This window comes from Delphinapterus leucas, chromosome 3, assembly GCF_059928025.1.
Source record: "Delphinapterus leucas isolate spDelLeu-1000000601 "Yukka" chromosome 3, BTC_Dleu_Yukka2, whole genome shotgun sequence".
NCBI lineage: Eukaryota > Metazoa > Chordata > Mammalia > Artiodactyla > Monodontidae > Delphinapterus > Delphinapterus leucas.
In genome coordinates, this window is record NC_143131.1 from 113,691,990 (window position 1) to 113,713,204 (window position 21,215).

Genomic DNA, 21,215 nt, shown 5'->3' on the forward strand with positions numbered 1-21,215 from the left:
AGATGTGATTGTGTTTATGTTTCCAGAGAGTGAGGGGTCGGAGCTCTGGACTCCAGCCGTTGGGGGAGGGGTGGTCGGGCTCCAGCCCCCTGCCCCAACCTTCCCTCCCCCCTCCTCCCTCCTCCAGCCTGTGTATCTGGCCCGGTCCTTCTCAGAACCCTTCACTCCAAGTCCTACATCATCAGGCTGAGCCATCCTCCAGCAAGGACCCCTCCTCACTCCTCATCTGAAGGTGAGAAGACCGGTGGAAAGATGCCTGGCTTTGGAATCCGTGTGACCTTGGCCCAGTGCAGAGTGTGATGGAGCCTTGGTTCCATCATCTGTATAATAGGGACAGCACTCCTGACCTCAGAGGCCGTGCTGACCTGGTTTAGGAATGTGTGCACAGGGCTCTCCAGCTATTAGCTCATGACTAAGCCCATGGCTGTGCCCCACTCCCATCTAGCGCTTGCCTGGGTCCAGCTCCAGGGCAGTGACAATCACAAGGTGATTCTAAAGCAGAATACCAACCCCTCCTTCCTCCCCTGCTACAGCTGCAGACATTTTGTTTTGCCGTTAGAAGTGACTTACTTAAGGGAAGCAGAATTTTACAGGCAGTTTACAGGCTGGTCTTGTTCAGTAGTTTCCAAAAGTAGGGGGAGGTGGCGGCGGGAGCGACCGATAACTTGGGATGTAAGGTAAGTGAGAAGTGAGTTCTGTGTGATGGATGGACACTTTCACCGGAACAGCCATATGCCCCTGGGTGGGATTTCGATGTGGAGGCCCTGGCTCGACTCTGGCAGATCCAGCACCCTCGGTCCTCCTGGAACAACCAGAGCAGGGCTCAAGGTGGGGGCACCGGGCCTATTGGAGAACAGGCAACCCCAGGTCTAAAGAGGCTCTCAGCGGCTCCCACCGCCAAGCTCCCAGCAGACAAAGGCCGCGAAGGACCCTAAAAGCCTGGAGCGTCACTGCAGACCCAGTCTGGGAAGAGCCTGCAGAATCCGGCGGTCGGGTAGGGCGGGTGGTCCAGGCTAGAGCGGCCCGCGCGCGGCGCCGGGAAGCTGAGCCGCACCGCCGATCAGTATCGGCGCGCGGAAAGGGAACTCGGAGCGCTGGGCTGCGCCCTCAAGGGAGCCGGGTTGAACTGGTCTGGAATGGTGGTGGGGAAGTGGGCGTAGGGTCCTCTGGCAGGGTCGGCTTCGGCTCTTTTCTCCTACTCGCAGGGCCCACGGGGGTGCAGTTACCTTTCTACCCGCCTTCCCTCCAAGACCGAATGAAGCAGTCAGGGCTCTGCAGTGGTTAGCACGCTCGTACTATGGTTTTAATGGATGTACATGGACAAGTCGATATAGACAGATTTATAATTCTATACAGTCAGTCCGACATACACAAGGACGCTGTAAACTGGGGCGCGGGCCGGAGAGCGGGTGTGCAAAGTGGGCACGGCGTGGGGCCCTGGCCGCTCCCCGAGCTCTCCCGGCTCGACTCTTGCACGGCGGGCGGTGAGGAGGCGGCTCCTCGCCGGACAGGCGGGCCACCTTCTAGCCGGGAGCTGAGGGGAGGGCCTGGGCTTGCGGCGAAGCTTGGGGGCTGGGATGCTCTGAGACGAGCATTCCGCACGCTCCCGCCTCGTCCGCACCGCCAGCTGCGGCTCGTTGGCCTTAAAGTAATCCTGCGGGGCAGGCAAGGGCTCTTCGAGGCGCGCCGGGGCCATTAGTACGGGTCCACGGCGAGATCCCGACCCTGGACTGGGTACCGTCATCTCTGGCCCAGCGCCCCTCCAACTTGGATCCGGATCGAGCTAAGGTATGCTTGGCCGGGCCTAGCTCGGAGGGGGCGTCTTGGTTCGCACCGGGCCGGGGCCCAGGCTTGCCGGCGGTCCGCGCTCCAGTTCGCAGGCGGGAACGCGGGCTACGGGGCGTCTCCTCCCGGCCGCCGGCCTCGGCGCTCGCCTCCCGCGCCGCGTCCCCTCCGCAGAGTGGCCCACCGGGCCCCGAGCGAGCGAGCGAGCACGCACCACCCGCGCCATCCCGAGGAAAATTGCAACTCATCCGTTTTTTCGCGTCACTTTTCTCCGACGTCTTTTTGCTTTGTCTCGTTTTGGAGGGCAGAGTGGGGTCCAGGAAAGCAAACACAAAACCAAGCCGGAGGTGGGGAGGTGGGGAGCAGGGGGCCGCGCAGGCGCCAGGTCCTCCGCGCCCGCACCCGACCCAGTCCCGGCCCCGGCGCTGTGCCGGCCGCCTGCCCGCGTGGCCCGGCTGGGCGGTCAGCTGTTGTACTGGCACGCATTGAGGCCCGAGGCCGGGCCCTGCAGGCCGCCGTAGCCGAACGACGAGTGCTGCTTGGACTTGAGCCGCAGGCTGGCTAGGCTCGAGTTGCACGTGTCCCGGTAGACGCTGTAGGGCGAGGCGGGTGTGCCGTACGGGCAGCCGCCCGGTGACATGGCCGAGTTAAGCGAGGAGCCGGTGAGGTTGTTGATGTTGTTGAGGCCCGAGTTGGGCATGCCGGGCACAGCGCCCGGGCCCATGCTCGACGGCATGGTCATGGAGGAGATGGAGCTGGGGGCCGAGAACATGGACTGCGACGACAGCGGGCTCATGGAGTTGAAGAAGGTGAAGCTCTTGGTGGAGAGCGGCGCTGGTGCCAGGCTCTTAGCGGCCCAGTTGTTGTAGGAGTAGCCAGCGGCGTACACGTCCTCGTAGGGCTGCACCAAGCCGCTGAACTGCGGAACGTAGCCGCCCTTGCACAGGTCCAGCTGCTGGTTACGCTCGCGCTTCCGCCACTTGGCTCGCCGGTTCTTGAACCAGACCTAGGGGAGGGGGACAGGAGAAAGGTCAGGGCTGCCGAGGGCGGGAAGATGCCTCCACCTCCCCCGCCCCACCCGAGGCCTCCGCCCGCTTCCTTCTCTCCGAATACCGTTTCTTTCTTCGATATTTCCACCCCTGCCTTCTCTCCATAATGGTTCCCTTCCTGTCTCCAGAAAATATTAGTCTTTTCCTTTTTCTGATCTTTATCCTCTTCCCCCAATTAAATCCGGTTTCTTCTCCTAATACGGATCCTCTTTTTTCTTTTTTTTTTTTTAACAAATATTTGTTTTCTTTCTTCCTCTCTCAACCAGGTCATCTTCTGCCTTCTCCCGCAAACGGTTCCCCATCTACCTCCTAAATACTCCATCCATTTTCTTCTTCCTCGAATATAAAAGGTAGTTTTCTTTCCTGAAATATACGACCTTGCGACTCCTCTCATTCTTCAGTCTATTTTTCATTCCTCAGATAGTCTGTTTCCATCTTTATTGGTAATATTTGATATTATCATTTCTGCCTCAAATGTTTATTTTCGTTCCGTCCACCCCACTATCTGAACCACTTTCTTCTCCCTCAAACAGTCCATTTTTCTTCGTTATCCCCCATTTTTGATCCTTTTGATTCTTCTGCAAATATTTAGTTTGTTTTCTTCTTTCCAAATATCTGACCTTCACTGTTTCTCTTAAATGGTTGATTCTTTAGTCTTCTCAAATACTTGATCCTTTTGCTTCTCCCTTAAATACTTAATTTCTTTCCTGCTACCTAAATATACGCCAAATATGTTTTTCTGCAAATATTTAATTTCCTTTCACTTCTTACAAGTTTCTCTCTACTCTCCCCCTCCACTTTTCCTCACAAAATTCCGTTAGAACCTCTTCTTTCCCAACTCCCAGTGCTTGCCGATCCTCATCTAGTCCCAGTCCTTTGCCCTCCGCAGCCCTCGACCAGCCCCGGGCTGTATCCCGACCTCTCTTGCCGGACCCCTGCATCTCAGCCTTCTCCATCCCCAGCACTAACGTTGCCTGATTCCACCCCCACCCCACCCCACCCGTACCACCGTAAACCCGAGGCAGGCTTAGTGAGTTCAGGATTACCGAATGCTGTCTTCACTCTCTATCCCACTGGGCTGGCCAGCCTGACTGGGGAGGGGTGAGAGCTGGGGTTATAGCAGGGAGTCTGTGGCCCAGGTGGGACTTTGGTTTAGCTTGGAACATGCTCCCAATATCTGATTAAATATTTGCAGGACCCTGAGAAGAAGTGATTCTCTTGCTGCTCTGGCAGGACAGCCATGTTTTCACTGGGAACCAAGGGGTGAGAAGAGGGAGGGTGCAGTCCTGTCTTGAGTTGGAGACCTTACATCTCCAAAGGGATTTGGCCTGAGGCTCACTCATCCACCAGAGCTGCCCCCTCCTCACCTGAACCCAGCCCTACGGGAAAGGGCATTAGGGAAAGGGTTCAGCTAAGACTGGCCAAACGGCTGAGAAAGAGTTGGGTGGAGAATATCCTGAGATTTTGGAGAAGCATCGTACGGGTGGGACCACTGCCCTAGGAAGTTTTGAGACCCCCCCAAGCCTACACTCTTATCAGGCCTCTCTCAGGCTGCCAGGCAGGATCTGCCTTTCCCTTTCGTTTTCGCGGGAAGGTGCCAGCGGCTCAGAGGTCCCCAGCAGCGGGGAATCCTCTGCTCAGTCTAGGGGGTAACAGCCGAGCGGGTTCTGGGCTCTGCAGGGCAGGGGAACGTCCCTTGGGGACACAGGTCTTTGGGTGGGGGCTGCGGTAGAGCCAGAGGGTCAGGTAGGATGTGGGTCAGAGGGATCCGAGGTGGCAGCAGCCGAGGGGGGCTAGCACCAAACGGCTCTGCAGCAGCTGGGTAGACCGGGGCCTAAGGTGGAATCGCCTCCGGTGGAGGGAGGGAGCCGGTCTGAGTGTGCGAAAGAGTGATAGTCTGAGCGCGGCTCTAAGCTTTCAAGGGCTGCGCTGGGCCGGCTGGCAGCCTTCTGCGCGGGTCCCCTTAGGCGCGCACCCCACGCTCACCCTCACGCGTGGCTCGGTGAGGTTGGTCCACACGGCGATCTCCTCCCGCATGCTCATGTCCGGGTAGCGGTTCCTCTGGAACGTGGCCTCCAGCTCTTGCAATTGCTGGCTTGTGAAGTGCGTGCGTTGCCGCCGCTGCTTCTTCTTCTTGGCGGGGTCCTCCACACCGCCGCAGCCTGCGCCGCCCGCACTGCTGTCCTCGGGCCCCTTGGGTTCCCCGCTGCGCTCCTTCTCTGAAGCAGGCAGGGCAGGGCGCCAGTCACCTCGGGCTTATGCCCTTTTGCACCCCATCCCGGCTCCACCGAAGCGCTCGTGGTCAGCCCTGGTGGGGCCCGCCCTCCCGCCAGGGCCCCTGGAATTGTACCCATTGGAAAGAGCCCGCCTGTACCGGGTAGGGTAGGCAGTAGTCACCTCTGATCAGGCTCGTCTGGGAGAAGAGCCCAGGAGTCGGAGACGTGGGCCTAGGTTCCTAGCTGCGCAGGGCCTGCTCTCACAGCTCGGCTCATGCTGGGGCTCTGCTGTTGATGTCACCCGAAAATGTACATTTTTTAGGGCTCTTGGGGTTCTAAATCAGAGGGGATCTCTGCTTTTCTGAACTAGGATCAAATCTTTCTAGCCTGAAGCTGGGGGGTGGGTGGAGCAAGAGCCAGGCAGTGGCCTGCAGCCCCTCCAATTTCTTCTCCCCAGGGCCGTGTGGGAGCCCCACCGGGCAGGCACAACACAGCCGGGTTCTCGGCCTTAGCTCCAGGCCTCAAGTCCCAAGGCACAGAAAATCCCTCTGGCAGCAGCCAGGCAGCCCAGACTCACAGACTCTGTCTAGGTGACCTGGGGGCTCTAGCCTCTCTCTCTTTGAAGCTACACAAACAACATGCAGTTATAGAAACATTGAAACATAAAGAAAAAGAATTTAAAAACAAAACACAGAAGCCCAGAAAAGCTCACAGCTCTATGCCTAAAAACATAGAAAGGGTCACAAATTCTTAAAAATAGGCAGGTAGAAACACAGCAAATGCAGATTAAGAAGCCAGAAACCTCCGTGCAAACACACCCCTAACTAAATACAGTGCTGTTAAGTGTATAAACTCCAGGCAGACACAGGCATTTATTTATCTGGGATTTAAAAAAAAATCAATGTACTGTTGTAGATAGATTTTTTTAACCCCTTCCCAATAATGCCCTTCTAGAAATAATTTTTAAATCCCAGGGAAATACAACACTATAGTTAGATAACTTAAATTCCCCAAATAACATCACTGTAAACGGATTTTGAGAAAACCCCGGAGAAAAGCGCCATTTTGGATTGACTTTTTAAAATCTCCCGAAGAATAATGTTGCATGTAGATATGTTAAATTCCAGAGAAATATATCTAGTATAGCAATTCTTTCTATAACGAAAAATACAGTTAATTTAAAAAATTTATTCTCATAGACTTGGCTTTTTAAAGCAATCTATGACTATGTATTTCTCTGGGTTTTAAAAATAAAAACCAACCAAAGGCCACGGTTAAAACTTTTGAAAACAGAAGTACCGTCCAGCGTTGATTGTTTTTTTAACCAAGCAAACAGAACCTCTCAGAGAAAGTCACTTAGGGATGCAAAACAGAAATAAATAGAGATTAAAAACTCGTAGAGAAACACTCAGCGGTGGATTAAGAAATGAACGCAGAAGAGGCGCCCACGGCCGGGGGAGTGGGAAGCTCGGCGGCGGCGCTGAACTAGAACCTCGAGCGCGGGAGCCGTTCGGAGACCCTGGAGCCCGGGCAGGGCCGGGTATTGGCCTCATCACTGCCCGCGCCGCCCACCCGCCGGCCCAGTAGCTGGCGTGGGGAAAACAGCTTGAGCTCGGGCAGAAAGGCAGCGCGTAAGGAGACTTGTCCGAGCAGAGTCGGAGCCCTGGACCCGCGGCCTGGCGGCTCCGGGCTCTGGCGGAGCACGTGAGGCACGGATCCCTCTTTTAGGCGGTTCTGACTGGAGCCGGGTCGCCCCTCTTGGCCCACTCGCCCTCGCTGTCCTCTCTTTTCCCTTTACTTAAGGTTGTTTTTCTTCCCCCCCAGTTTGCTTTTCCGACTTTTCCCGCCACCTTCTCTTAGGTCTCTCCCTCTCAGTCAGTCGCCCACAGTCTGTCGGGGTGTCTGTACTCTCTCTCTCTGGGCACTTTCTCTCGCCCGCCGCCCATTCCTTTCTGATCTGCTCCTCTCTTTCGGTCCAAGCGGCCCTTCGACAACCATTTGCACAAGTCTAACTGTTCTCCCCGTTCTATTTGCTCCCGATCAAGAGGGGCTGTCATTCCGACCCTTCGGTTGTAGGTTCGTGCATTTGCAGGTCACTTGGCGCGTGGGCACCGCGTGGAAGTGCCTTCGAAAAGCACTAAATTTCCGCTTCATAAAGCGCCTACTTGTCCGTGTTCACCGTCAGGTGGAGAATGGGAAAAGGAAAGGTCCTGAGGCCTCCTGGGGCGTAGAGCGAGCGTGACTGTGCGGAGCGGGCGCCAGGCCCTGCTCCCGGCTCCCTGCACCCGGGTAGGCTCCGTGCGCGCCTCGCGGGGAGCCGAGCTTACCTGGCAGCTCCGTGTCGGACGACTCGCTGGCGGAGTTCTCGAGCGGTTCGCGGGGATCGGCGGCGCGGGCTAGGTGGAAGGCGGGCCCCATGTCGTGCGGCGGCGGCGGCGGCGGCCGGAGCCCCTCCGGCAGCCGCTCCAGGCTCATGCCCCCCTTGAAGGCGTCCATGGAGGCGGGGACCGCGGCGGGCGCTCCAGGGGCCGGAGCTGGGCGCGCCCGGCAGCCCTGGCTGCGACCTGTGAGGACAAGAGCGCAGCGCCTAAGCGGCCGCCCCGCAGGGCTGCCCGCGCCCGAAACGACGCCGCGCCCGCCCCATGGACCGCCCGGGGCTGCGGGGCCAGGCGGGCGGCAGCGGCAGCGGTTTCCCGCGACCGGGAGCCCGGCTTCGCGCTCCGCGCTGCCCTCCCGCCGCTCGGGCCTCAGCCGCCCGCCCGGCCCCGGTTCCGGCTCCTGATCCGGGGCCGGTTTCTAAGGCTCCGGACGGCGCCGGCAGAGTCTGTCTTAAAGCGACAGCGCGCACGCCAGGTTCCAGCAGTCCCTGCGCCAGGGGTGGTGGGTGGGGTGGGCCTGGGTGGGAGGGGGCTGGGAGGGAAGGAGGGAGCGAACGAGCGAGCGAGGGAGCGCAGGCGGAATCCAGCCGCGAGCCGCCCGCGCAGCCGCGCCCTCTCTGCCGCCCTCCCTCCTTCCCTCCCTCACTGCCTCGCCCGCGCCCTCCCCCCTCCGCAGCCACCTTCCCGCCGCCTCCCCCCTCCCGCGGCCTCGCCGCGCCTCACCCTCCTTCCCCGGTGACACACTGAGTTCTCCCGCGGCCGCACAAAAGAAACGCATCTGGCCTGCAAGTCCCGCGCGGCTCGTGCCCACCTCAAGCCCCAAATGACTTGTTTCGCTCAGAATCAACTCCTGTCTGGGCCGCCTCGAAGTCCCGAGCCCCCGGCAAGAACAGCCCAGGATGAGTGAATATTCACCAAGGAGGATCGCACCGACCGGGCGCCTGCGAGCCAGCGCCAGGGTGGGGGCAGAGCCCGGGGCTCGTTCTGGCAGCTCCCAGCGGCGTCCTCGTCGAGGGGCCGCGGCCCCTCCTTACCCGGCCTCGTCTCCCGGGACCTGAGCCAGGCTGAGTGACAGCAGCCTGCGCTCTAATGGGCCCCCGGATGCTGCCTCCTAATTAGCTTGGACCCTCTCCCCCAAGGCTTCTTCTCAGGCCTCCCCCTCTGCACCGCAGTCAATTTTCCGGGATTGGGATAGAGCTGATGGCTTCTAATCAGATGAAGCGTTTCTGTTGGCTCCAGGCCGCTGGCGAGTGCAGCAGGAGACCCCAAGAGCCCTGCCAGGCCCCAGAGCCTCTTCAGTAGGGCTGTCTCCCCTTGTTTTGCACCTTCAATGGTCTGACCAAATCCGCCAGGCCCCGGCCTCGGTTGCCACACGATGGGGCTCTGCCCCCTTCAGGGCACGTTCGCAGGGCCTGGGGCCTCACTTTGGCTTCCCAGAGCTTCAGGCACAGGCCTGGCGGGCCAGGTGACTGGAGTTTTCAAGCCTAGGCCAGCAGCCCAGGAAGCCCAGGACCGTCTTTGAGCTTCTCTCCCACACAGTGGTAGCTAAGCTGCAGCACCAGTGGGCACTCTATGAGCACAGGCAAAGACATTCCCCTTCCCACCCCTAAGAATGAGTCCCTCGTTGAATCCTCCTACTTGAGTAAAGTTTGTTGAAGGATTTTGCTTAACTGGTCTTGAGACATCAGAGTCCTGAGCTAATAGGTGACAGCTCGGGTGGTAGGGTGTGACCCTGACCTGTTCCTCTAGCCACAGCTGGACCCCAGGCTGCCCTCTGCCCCTCATCTGTCTGCTCCACCAGACAGAAGTGGCACTGGGCAGGACAGCGGCCTCGGGGGGAAGCACTGTGGTAATCTCCAGGCCCAGTACCTCACCCTGGGGCCTAGTGCATCCTCATGTCCTCCTGGGGTCTCTGCTTGGGACTGACTGTGCAAGCTGTCAGGGTCTGGGACCCTCTTCAGTCCCTGCCCTCACCTGGCTCCTTATCAGAGGAAGGCACCCCCGCTGAGCTCCTTGGTAAGGATTATGAGGGCAGGGGCGTGGGCAGGGTGGAACCAGGCCTGCCTCTTGCTCCCTTGGCCTCAGCCCAAGGCCCCCAGCTCTGGGCCCTGGGGAAAAGGCACAGTTCCTTAGGGCTGGCCCACTCTCACTGGGTGCCTGAGGCCACAGGGGCCAAGGTCTGAGGCTGGGGCCAGAGGGAGGATGCATCCCAGGAGTTTGGGTTGGGGGAGGGCCTCAGTAACTCCAGCCTTTTCCTCCCAAAGGGACATTTCTCCAAGTTGAGACCCCCAGGGTGAAAACAGACTTGGTGTGTACTGGGATGGTGGGAGGGGTACACGGGGGGTATGATTTCCTAGCATTTGCCCTCAGCCCCATCTTTTACCACATTTTTTAGCTGAATCTCCTGAAGCAGCAGATACCTCCTTTCAAGGAGGTATTCAGGTGCTGCAGCATGCCAGGGAGTGCCCCTTCACACTCCATCTTCCGTTTAGCCACCTTACCCCGACTGGACAGTGTGCCACCCACGCTGCCTGGATACAGACAGGTCACAAAAGCATGCATGTACTCATACGTACTGCATACCCATACAGGTGTGCTGTGTGCACACAGACACACACACACTGCGCCCACACGGGACTGCGGTGTACAGTCACATATGTGTACACACAGCCAGGCCTCTGGGTCCCAGAACACTGATGCTATTTGCTGCAAAACCTGGCTGACGGGGGTGTGTTCTAAGCCCACCAAGTGTCGGGCCAAGATGGGAAACACAGTGCCCCTCTGGATGGGGGCATGGAATGAATGGTCTGCCTACGGGCATCCAGAGGCTGAGGGTCACAGGCCCCCACTCCCCAAAGGGGCTAAAGAGTCAGGCGTTGCATGGATGGGGACTGTTTTGTGACTCTGCAGCTCTAGCTATTCAGTCTGAGGGGCTTGTATCTCACTGTGGATGCATTTAATGCAGTGATTGAGCACCTGCTGTGTGCCCCTCTGGATCCAAGCCTCTGGCAGTGCTCCAGGCAGTCACCATAATCCCTATGTTTGGAAATCTTAATGCCTGCTGTGTGGATGGAAAGGTGCTCAGACTATTGCCGGTGAAGCTCCACATCCCAGGGGCCCTGAGCCCTAGAGAGGGGCTGAGACTAGTGGGGGCTGCCCAGGGGAGTCTTTTCTGCTAGACCTGGACGGGGCTGAATGAGCAGGGGTGAGGAAGTGATTGATCTAGAGGAGGCCCTGGCCTGATTCTGGGTGTTGGCTGGAGACGGGACCTGGGCGCTTTCTTTTCTTCCTCAGCCACTCGCTCCGCTGGCTGCTATCCCAGGCAGAGTAGGGGCTTCTTGCACACTCATATCACACACACACACACACACACACACACACACGCACACGAGACAGGAGGCAGCTGTCTTTCAGGAGTAAGAGCAGGGGTTCAGTGTTCCCCTGGCTTTGCTGTCTGACCTTAGACAAGGCTTGACCTGCACTGTGTGCCAGTTCCCATCTATGACGTGGGACACAGCGATCCTTGACTGCTGCTTCAGCCTCCACCTCACCTGATGATGTGACATGAAGAGAGAAGGGAAGGGGGCTTCCTGGAGCTGGAACCATGTGCCCCATCCCTCCAGGACACACAGAGCTAGCAATGATTCTGTGACTTTCAGGAAATTTGGGGCTTAGAGTCCTGGCTGGGCTCAGCAGAGAAGCCTGGGCTGTTGTCGGGTTGAAATAATCACCATAGGGGCTCTTCCTGAGACTGGGCTTACAGAAAACAGACTCTGTGCCCAAGAATGGCTTAGTAATTTTATTTGGGAAGGGTGGTTGGAGGGTCCTCACGGAGGGCATCCTTCTACCCGCTCACAGAGGTACCTTGTCCTAATCTTTGCACCAGAATCAAGGGATTTTAGGAGAAGGAAAGGAATGTGCCATGGCTTGCCCCAGGGGCCATCCATGACTCTCTGGGACATTCCAGCCCTAAGCCTCTTAGGCCGTGGAGAAGTTCAAACTAGAAAACCCAGTTTTGGGAGTGCAGCCCGGACCACCTACCTCCTCTGCCAGATCTAACACCCCCTCCCCAATAAAAACTCTTGTTTCTTTGACTGCAAGCAATCTCTGAGTGATGGGGAAAGGGGTGCTCAGGTAGGGGCTGGGAATGATCTCACTGGATCCTTTAGGCTTTTAGGTCCCCAGCCTGTGACTTCCTTTCAGTCGGGATTCCCCAGCCTGTCCTGGTGGGAAGAGCTGAGATGTATTCAGGCAGTATGGCTCAGTGGGGTGCTGATGGGAGCATGAAACTCAGAACTCTCCGTAAGCAGCTGGTAGGGCCCATCGCTCTCCAGGCTCATGGCTCACCGGAGCCCACTGGTCGCTGTATAGTTCCTGAGAATGGCTGAGCCAGGGGAAGAGAAGGCTAGGAAAGTGGCAACGGCTGGTCCCACAACTGGGAAGCAGAGGGTCAGCTTCTGCTGTACACAGCCTCCTCTTTCCAGCAGCTGCTTTCCTGATAGAAGGGCACCCTGAACCTGGCCTGAAGGTCAGCAAAAGCCACCTCTACATCCTAGCGTCCAGGCAGCCGGGTCTGTATGCTCCAGTCCACTTCTTTTCCTTTTCTGAGCAGAGGTGAGGAGTTCGAAAGCAGTCTGAGGAAAAGGCAGGAGGCCAGCAAGTCCGCCTCCTGTGCTGCCCCTGCTGCCTGTAGCTTCTGTCATTACCCTAGACCTGTAGCCTCTGCCAAGTGGACAGCAACCTGAGGTTGCCTCCCTCTGGCCCTGGTGGCTGTCAGAGGCCACTGGGCTGCCAAGAGAATGCCTGAGCCTTGGTTTCTCAGAAAAGTGGATTCAAGTATTTTGATTAAGGGAGTCCCTAAATCGGAAAACCTTGGAACCTGGATTCCGGCCTGGGGCTCCCATTTCTGCGACCCCGGCCACTGGGCCCTCACTTGACTGCGGTGGAATCGGCTGAGGTTTAGGAGGCTGGTCAATTTCAGAATTCCGAGACCCGGTTCTAGAGAAGCGGCTGTGTGCTCCGGAACCCAGAGTCAACAACCAAACCCTGGAGAAGCGGCGGGAATGTCTTTATTGGATTTTGCGAAGAGCATTTGGGGTTTCTCTCAGGGTAAGGAAAAGCCTGACCGGTGGCGGCTCCGACAGGCCGCTTTGGGCTGGGGGCGCCTCCAAGCACTGCGGCGGGACGTCGGGGTGCGCGGCGAAGACAGCCGGGGCTCCGGCCGACGTCTGTTGCTTTCCTGCGGCACAGCTGCCCGAACAAACGAACGAACGAACGAATGAGGCGGTTTCGTTTAGGAAAAATACCCTCTTGACGCGAAGCTTAGGCCGAAGTCCCCGCGCGTGCAGAGGGGCCAGCGCTTCCGCTCGTTCTGGGGCCCCCATTCCTGGGTGCTGCGGGGAGCGGCGGGCGGCCCTCTCGCTTGCCCTTTCTCCCAGAGGTCCCCAGCGGTCCGCGCCACCACGAGGGGCTGCGAAGGGCGTCCAGGGCTGTGCCCTTCGCAGGGCTGGGGCCCGCACCCCCGAAACTCTTGCCCTCTTAGGGTGCTCAGGGCTAAAGCATGGCGTGGGTCCACCGGTTAGGTGAGGTAGCGCCTGACGATGGCAGTTGTGATTGTGCGCTGGGCGCAGGAATGAACTCCTGGAGCTGCCTTGATGGCGCCTGGCCTTCGCGATGTGCTCAGTCCCGCGCCACCGGCTGGACCCCACCTACTCCCGGAGCAAACAGCGCGCAACTCGGCCACCACCTCCTTGCGCCCCAACACTGCGGGGACCCAGCGCCCCTAGCCCAAAGACTCTTACCTGACCCGGACTGCGCGGCGCGTGCGGCTCCTCGGCTCCGGGCTCGCTCGCCACGGACTCTGGCTTAGGTTTGGACTCTGGCTAGGGCTCCGGATCCAGCTGCGTCTCCGGCTTTGCGCGCAGCTTCGGCCCCTTCTGGTTCGCTACATCCCAGCGTGCAAGGACGCGGCTGCCGCAGCTCGGCCCGCTCCTCCCGCTGCCCCGCCGCCGCCCGTCGCCCGCGGGGAAGGCGGGGACACTAGCTGGGGAGGCGGGAATGGGGGAGGGGAAGCGAGGCTTTCGCAGGGACCAGCGCGGAGGGGACGGCGCGCAGTCCCGCCGGCTAGGGGTCCCGGCCTCCCTCGGGGCGCAGGCAGGGGTCTACGCGGCTCGTGGCCCGGGCCCTAGGCCGTTGAGCGCGCCCCGGGACTGCGCGCGCGGAGGCGGGGCCTGGCCGCATGCGGACGAAGTCTCTGCGAGTCCCGGCCTGGCCCCCGGAGGCTTTCTCTCCCCGGGCTCAGTTTCCCACCTGACACGTGAGGGGCTGAGCCCGATCTCGGTTTAGTCGGGGTCTGGTCGGAGTTTCCCCACGTCCCGCTAGGTGACGGTTGAGCCGGGGTTGTGAGAGTCGACCTTTCCTCCTTTCTGCTCAGCCTGCGGGAGGGAGCTGCTCTTGCATATTGACAGGGGGAGTCCGCTGCGCAGAGCTTGGCAACCAAGGGAAGTTGAGGACAGACTCTAGAGTTTCTCTGTGTATTGGGGGGGGGGGGGTTACTAGGGAGGGACAACCTCCCGATCTGCTCTGCTTGGAGGATTCCCACCCCCACCCCTTCCTCCTCAGGGGTTGGGCTGTTGAGGAAAGGAGAGACCAACCCCACAAGGACAGACTTCTGAGGCCCCTTGTCCAGCCCCTTGCCTGCACACCCTCCAGCAGTCGTCCTGCTTGGCCTTTCCACAGGGGAGGACTCAACCTATGTGACCTGGTTGGTGGCTATCCCTGGCTGGTGGCTCCTGGGAGATGGACCGGACTGAGGGGAACTGGGTTCCAACCGCAGACGCCTGGGTTCTTCACCCATGGCCAGATATCCCGCGTGAAGCCTTGTGCCGGAAACCAATTGGACAAACAGGCTCCCGCTTCCCCCAAGTGCCCAGTCTGAGCCTGCTGCTGCTGGGGCCACGGGATGGGGTACAGCGTCGGGCGGGCAGTCGGTCTGGGACTACCCCGGGGGACAGGAGCACCTGAGCCTGCCCCCGACGGCCAAGGGACTCAGGGCTGCCGCTTTGGCTCAAGGTGCCGGGAGATGGCAGTGCGGTGGCCGGGCATCAATGTTTCATGAGGTGCCATCACCGGCTGCGCCTCCCTGCCTGGTTCTCTCTGACAGCTGCTGCAGGAGAGGCCACGGCCCCCTGCGCCCGCCCTGGCACCCTCTGGCCCTCGCTTCCAAGGCTACCCGGCCGGCAACGCGGAGACCCCGGACGCCCTCCTAACACCCAAAGCCGGAAGCCTGCCGGACCAAGGCTCGCAGAGGCCGCGGCACTCGGGCCCTCAAGGCGGCCCCTGCACCCTGTCCTGCTGTTGCGGGAATCCACAGCCTCCCCTCGACCCTCAACAGCGGGAGCACCTCTTTGGTGGGTGTGTGGGGCTCGGTGCACACAGGATCGTAAGGGTGAAGGCTGAGTCCCTGACACCCCCGATTTCAGACTTGGAACTCAGTCTCAAGGCTTGGACCCTGCCCTTCAGGAATTCTAGCTTCTGCTTCTCCCGCTGCCACGAGTTTGTCTGTTTTATGTGTGAAACTGGTTTGTTGGCCAGTCTGGGCCCGTGGGCTGCTAACCTGAGATGCTACCGACCTTGTCTCAGGCAGCCTCCTTCCACACCCTGGGCGCCTGGGCATCTTTGGGCATAAATGTAACCGCTGGGCCCTTACTACGTATGGAGGGCCAGACATTTGTCTAGCTGCGGTGGCATTCACTCTGGTGCTTGCGCTGGGAAATCAAACCTTTCTTCTCCTGCACAGCAGTGATTTTCTGCGTTTTGTTCTCAGTGGTGATTAGGCCCATGAATGTGATTCTCTGTAAGTCCTTGTTCCCAGGCGGAGCCTGTGGTGTCAAAAAGCTGCCTCTGAGACCCGATGGTCAGAGTTGGAGTCTTGTCTGTCTTTTACTAACTGTGTGGCCTTGGGCAAATCACATAACATCTCCCGGCTTCAGCTTCCCTACCTGTGAAATGGGAGAATAATAAGAGTTTTCACTTCATCGATAAATCTAGGAGATGGTGGAGTTGAGGGGTGTGGTCTGGTGTAAGGGTGGACAGCAGGCTCAAAGTGGTGATACCTGCCGGCTAGCTTTGCTCTTTAAAAGAGTTTGCTCTCATTTTTGTTTCCTTCTTTCCCCAGGGTGGTCACGTTGGTTGAATCAGGCAAGAGGAGGTTCATTCTCTGATTTAGCAGACCTGCTTCTCATCCCCTGCTTAGCTGCTTGGAAGTTTTGGATCAGGGAAGCTGAGCAGGCAGGTCAGGTGGGGTGGAGTGGGATCAGGGCCTGAAAGCCCAGAAGTTCTTGGTGAACTGAAGTAGGTTAAAAATGTTTTTTATGATCATATTTTCACTTCTTCCAAAAAGAATTTTTCACATTTTCCCTTTAGATTTTGACATCTTGGGGGCATACATATTTCTACTTTAAAGGCAGAGGAATCAGGCATCAGAGAGAGGAAGGTTAGAGTTGGATCCACCAGGAACAGAAGTGACACAATCCTTGTACCTTAGTATCAGTTTAGCTTTAAGCTTCCGGGTACCTAACCAAAAAAGGTCAACAGAATTGTCTGATGCATTTGCTTTGTCTTTCCTTCCAAACTGACATGCTTCTTCTAGTCCAAAGTTTTTCTCCGTAGTACAAAACTCTGAGCTGAATTTGTCACATGAATTCACACTAAACATAATGGACAAATGTCTTCCGCCACAGTTATGCAGAAAGGCATAACGATTCTTCAAGCAGTATTTCTTCTTTCAATATCTAGTAAAAGCAGGGAGAATGTCCTTTCCCTTCATAGCTCTTATTTCAATAGTATTGAAATCAGTATTTATGTAATGATTGATTAAAACCTATTGCCCCTACCACCTGTAAGCTCCTCGAGAGCAGGGCTGAGCCTCTCTTGCCAACCACAGGACCCTCCCTAGGGGCGGGGCAAAGGAATTTGGCTATGCTGATTGGCTGGGTGCAGCTTGCAAGCTCACTGCTGAACCAATCAATTTGTGGGGAAGAGTGGGTCAGGGCTGTGGCTGGCCAGGCTAGGGTCACAGGCTCCACCCCAGAAGGATGGGACAGGGCGCACCACCGTGTTAGGGACTACTCATCATACTCCCTCCAAAATACTGGCTGCTGTCCTGCAACAAGTCCTCTGAGGTGCAAGTGGAGGGGAATGGGTTAGTTCCCAAAGAAGTCCCTGCCCTGTGAAGGTTCTCAGAGGGCTGCTGATGGTGTTGGTAAGAAGTTCACTCCAGTGTGGTGGGGAGGCACTGGCTTTGTTGAGAGTCTGAAGTCCATCAAGATTGTTCCTGCATTCATCTATGGGAAGAGGTAGAGGGCTACCAGAAAGTCTGAGGGCAGGCTCAGAGTCTACTGACCCACATATAGGGATGGATCATTAGATCAAGGAAGGGCATCTATTTGCACTCCCTTTTTCATCTGTGAGGAGGGAATTAGAGGCTCTAAAGGTAGAGAGGAACCCCTAGGATCAGGTAAGAGATTAATTACTTTGAGCATTATTATATTGCACTTTGAGCTTCCTGGCAGCCAAAGCAAAAATAGGAACCATTTGGGCATCTCAAGTATTTTTTTCACTGAAGACCTATCAGCATTTATATGGAATAATGGAAAGAGCCCTGGTCTGGAACCTTCCTGTTAAGTCAGCAAAAGTTTAGAGAGCACATATTCTGTGCCTGTGATTGCACACACACAAAGACTGATATCTCCTGCTCATTTGGGTTGAGCCAACGAGGCAGACACAGCCACCCATAACCATATTTGGAGCACAGTGCTGGAGAGGAAACCTGCCTGGTGTTGAAGGGCCCTGAATGACATACAGGCTTTGAGTTTGCCTGGAACAGTTCTCCCCCTCTCCCCTCCTACTGTGGAATAGCACTGGAACAGGTGGTAAAGCATAGAATGGGGGAAGAGGAAGTTGGAGGATTAAGTGGGAAGCAGATACCACAGGGCTTCACAATCCTTGTTAGGAGGATGGGATGTTCTCCTGAAGGCAAACAGGAGCAGGTGAAGAGTTTAAACAGTGAGAGATCTGGTCAGATTTATATTAGAAAGATCACTCCCTCTGGGGAGTGGAGGATGGATCTGAGGAGGTGATATAGGAGCAGAATACTGCAATAGCATTCACTCGGCCACTTCATCCATCTCTTTCTTGGTCCACCAGTCTATCCATCTGCCTGGAGCACAGGAGGCTACAGCTTGGCTTGGGAAATATGAAGGTGAGAAGTTGAGGCCCCTGCTTTCTGGAGCTGCCCTTTAGAGGGCCTCAGTTTACCCTTCTGTATGCCTGGTCTGTGTCTCTCATCCTCACAGGCTCTGTGGCTTGTGCTTCAGGAGCCTTCCAGGTGTCTGCTGCTGCTGGGGAGACAGGGCGTTCAGGGCCCGAAGGGGCACAGCCACTGCCGCAAACAGACCATCTGGGGAACCAGCGCAGTGAGCAGCCCTGTCGGAAGCTTTTAAAATAATTACCCCTGCCTCCTCTGGCTGACTGGCTGAGGGCAGCCTATTAGCCCTGAGTTGGAAATTCTGAATCGTTTCATGGCGATTGAAAACTTGATTGGAGGCCAGGAGGGAGCTGCCCATGAAATATTGATGCTCCCTCAGTGTTGCGGGGCTGCCCGCCTCAGGTGGGAACCTTGGATGCATAGAGCTGGTGGCTGCAAAGTGACTGCCATTTCCCCTGGGCTCCTCAGGCTGACTGCCCCGTGGGGAGACGGGAGTGTGTTTTGGTGCAGAGTCGTGATGGTTGTTTGGGGACCTGCACCTCTAATTCTTCTCTCTAAGCTATGGCCCCCAGCACTCCAGCCCCACTTCCAGGGCTGAGCGGGTTAGAACCTGGGGACTTGAGATATCTTGTGTGTTCACTTTTGGCCCAGGTTCTCCTCGGCACTCAAGGCTCATCTGGAGGCAGAGTGGGTGGGAATCCCAGTTCTGCCCCCTTATCATTGTGAGCCTCACTTTCTCAGCCGCTCAATGGGAGATGCCTAGCAGGGCTGTGATGTGTAGGGATGGCCACATGTGCAGGGCCTGGCCTCAGCCACAGGCTCGTGAGCTCATCAGGAGCAGCCCTTGGTAGGTCCTGGAGTCAGCTCAGGGCTGGCTACAGGAGCCCCTGCTGGATCCCCAGGGCTTTGTGGTCCCTTCTCCCCTGTGGAGTGCTTTGAAGCATTTTGTGTTTCCCCCCTCTGCAAAGCCTATGTAAATACTAGTGCTGAGAAGGTGCGTGCTGGCCTGGCAGGCACCTCTGATGGGTGAGGTGCCCTGAGGTCTTGGTGCGGGACCCCGCATGGCCAGCCCAGGCCTCTGCTCATTGAGGTGAACCTCTGCCATGGCAGAGGAACCTGGTGATAATGCCTGGCTGCCTGCCCTCAGAACCGCCCAGGGCAGCAGGAGAAAGACTTCTGCTGTTTGAGACCTTGACTTGCCAGTCATTATTCTCATTGTGGGAGGTGGTATTCACCCATTTTACAGATTAGGACAGTGGAGGCTGTACGCCATTCCATTTGTCAACAGGCAATTCATCGGGCAATTTCAATAATACCCACTCCATGTGCTGGCACTGTTTGGGGTGCTGGGGACTCAGGGGTCATAGACAGTCTTGGTGCAATCCTTCATGAGGGATTGGATCTAAAGATGAATGCATCTTTAGAAGTGGGGCAGGTTAGGGGCTGTGGGAGACAGAACAGGGGCAGCAAACCTAACCTAGGGGTCAGGGCAGGCTTCCTGGAGAAAGTGAACTTCCCCCTGAGGTGTGGGTGTAGCAGGAGTTTGCCCTGGAGCTGGGATAGGGGCAGGGACGTGACAAAGCTAGTGAAGGGCAGGCTCAGCCTGGATGTTCTTATCCACCTGAGGAAGGGGCACAGCCCCCTGTATCCCTCTTGCCCCACTTGCCATGAGGAGCGGCATAAAGAGCTACCAAAAGGGCCTCCACGACTCCAAAGTGCTGGGTTCCTGGCCCCTTGGGACTCTCTGGGCTTTATTTTCTTCATGTGAAAAACAAGAAGTTGAATTACTTCTAGCAGAAGGGTGCATTTTTCAGATGAAACTTTACCAGGACTCCTAAATAGATGAATGCAGTGCTGCTCTGATTGAGGGTAGGTGTAGAAGTGGGCTCATGTGCCCTCCCCCCATGTTCCTTTCTGGCCCTACAGGCACCTCGAGGAGCCCCAGGGCTCCCTGGGCCACAGTTTGCAAGCTGCAGAGTAAGGAGCCTCTCCACGAGGCTTTCCAGCCCGTCTCCGAGGGTCCTGGACCCTGGGGGTACCGAGGTGTAGCCTTCCATCCTGATGGAAGAACCTCCATGGGTCAGCTGTTCCTTGCTCCTTTAAAATTTCCTGTTAGCTGTTTGTGATTCAAGCCAGCAAGCACCAATTAAATACCTACTGGATCCACGTAGAGGGCATGCTGCTTTTTTAACACCAGCTGGATGCTAGGCCTGTGTGGGGCTCTTTGTGTCAGGGCGTTTCCTCATCACAACCAGCTGTCAGCCCGCTTTATAGATGAGGGAGAGGAGAACTTGGAAGAGGCTCCGCGACTTGCCCAAGATGACGAGTGATAGTAGCAGTAACACCAGCTCCTGTGGATTAAGGCCCAGGTGTGTGCCGGGGCTTTGCCAACATCTCTCTGTGCATGAGCCCCTTTTGTTCTCAGAGCAAATCTGTAAAGCAGGCACTGCTTCCATCCCCAGAAATCAAACAAGTGCAGGCCTAGAGAGGCGAAGGATGTGGGCCTGGGCCCTGGACTCTCCCCCGAGCCTCCCCCTCTGTCCTGCCCTGCGCCGTGGGGTCTGAAGTAGCTTCCTGTGTGGCTCCAGGCTGATGAGCTCTCTCCCTCGGGGTTCCCACTGTGCGTATAGGGAAACCGAGGCCTAGAGACTCAGTCTGCTCAGAACCTCTCTGTCCTCTGGGCCCTCCATCTGGCACAGGCCTCCATCTGTCTGCTCCCTGGCACTGACTGTGAAATCTGAGGCTGGCCTCTCTGCAGAGTACCTGCCTTTTTGGAGGCTGCCTGCCCAGCTGGCGGCTTTGATCAGGGCACACTGGCCTCGGCTGGCTGGGTGGCACCGTCTTGAGTTCAGGACACGCGGAGGCGGTAAGCCAGTGGCAGCTGCCGCCTCTCCTTCCCTCTCCTTGCGTTGGGCTCTGGCTCACACTCAGCCTCCTCAAGGCAAACCTGGAGTCCTCACAGGCTCCCCCTGCCGCCCTCTCCCAGACACCTCAAACTCACTGCCACTAGGTGTGACTGTCTGACTGACAGGGCCCACACGCGGTTCCTGCCCTGGGGGGCACGCATGAGACTGAGGATGGGGTGGCATTTCAGGCAGGGTGGCACGAGGCTGGACCTTCGGTGGACGGAGAGACTCCATCCCGGTACGCTTGCAGCTGGGGCCTCGGGGCTGCAGAACGTGGGGACCCCCGCCGAGCCCCAGGGGTGACGCTTGTCTGCGCACAGAGCCCAGATCCCCGCCGCGGAGGCAAACACAAAGTGAGGGACGAGTCCTGACAAATGTTTGCCAAGTCCCTGGCTGACTTGGAAGTCAGGAGTGAGCTTGTTTGGCAGAACAAAGGGGAAAGCAGCCTCCAGAGGGCCATAAATAGGAAGGAGGAGCAGTGCAGCCTGACGGCTCCACGGGACCTTGTCCCGGCTGTGTTCTCCACCGACGGAGACCTCCATTCTCGCACGCTTTGGACCGGTTGGCCAGGGCCTGGACCATTGGTGGCAGCCTTCTTGCCCCCTGAGCTGCGT

At 57.6% G+C, this 21,215-nt stretch overlaps 1 protein-coding gene and 1 long non-coding RNA gene across 2 annotated transcripts; both read right to left on the bottom strand.

Annotated features, from left to right (window-relative positions):
- Positions 1–1,273: 1,273 nt before the first annotated feature.
- Positions 1,274–7,904, bottom strand: PITX1 (paired like homeodomain 1). Its single transcript, XM_022589006.3, has 3 exons — positions 7,378–7,904; positions 4,821–5,053; positions 1,274–2,791 (listed from the first exon to the last, which is right to left on the bottom strand). The coding sequence occupies exons 1-3, from the start codon at positions 7,544–7,546 to the stop codon at positions 2,249–2,251; spliced, it is 945 nt and encodes a 314-aa protein (XP_022444714.1). The 5' UTR covers positions 7,547–7,904; the 3' UTR covers positions 1,274–2,248.
- A 4,575-nt stretch (positions 7,905–12,479) lies between these two features.
- Positions 12,480–14,975, bottom strand: LOC149749646 (uncharacterized). Its single transcript, XR_016392475.1, has 2 exons — positions 13,230–14,975; positions 12,480–12,678 (listed from the first exon to the last, which is right to left on the bottom strand). It is a non-coding gene; the product is annotated as an uncharacterized LOC149749646 (long non-coding RNA).
- Positions 14,976–21,215: the final 6,240 nt, after the last annotated feature.

Excerpts from the sequence above, each read along its gene's own strand:
- PITX1 (XM_022589006.3), bottom strand. The coding sequence starts at position 7,546 with ATGGACGCCTTCAAGGGGGGCATGAGCCTGGAGCGGCTGCCGGAGGGG. Across the intron at positions 5,054-7,377 it reads GTCCGACACGGAGCTGCCAG|AGAAGGAGCGCAGCGGGGAA; the intron begins GTAAGCTCGGCT and ends TGCCTGCTTCAG. Across the intron at positions 2,792-4,820 it reads TCACCGAGCCACGCGTGAGG|GTCTGGTTCAAGAACCGGCG; the intron begins GTGAGCGTGGGG and ends CCCCTCCCCTAG.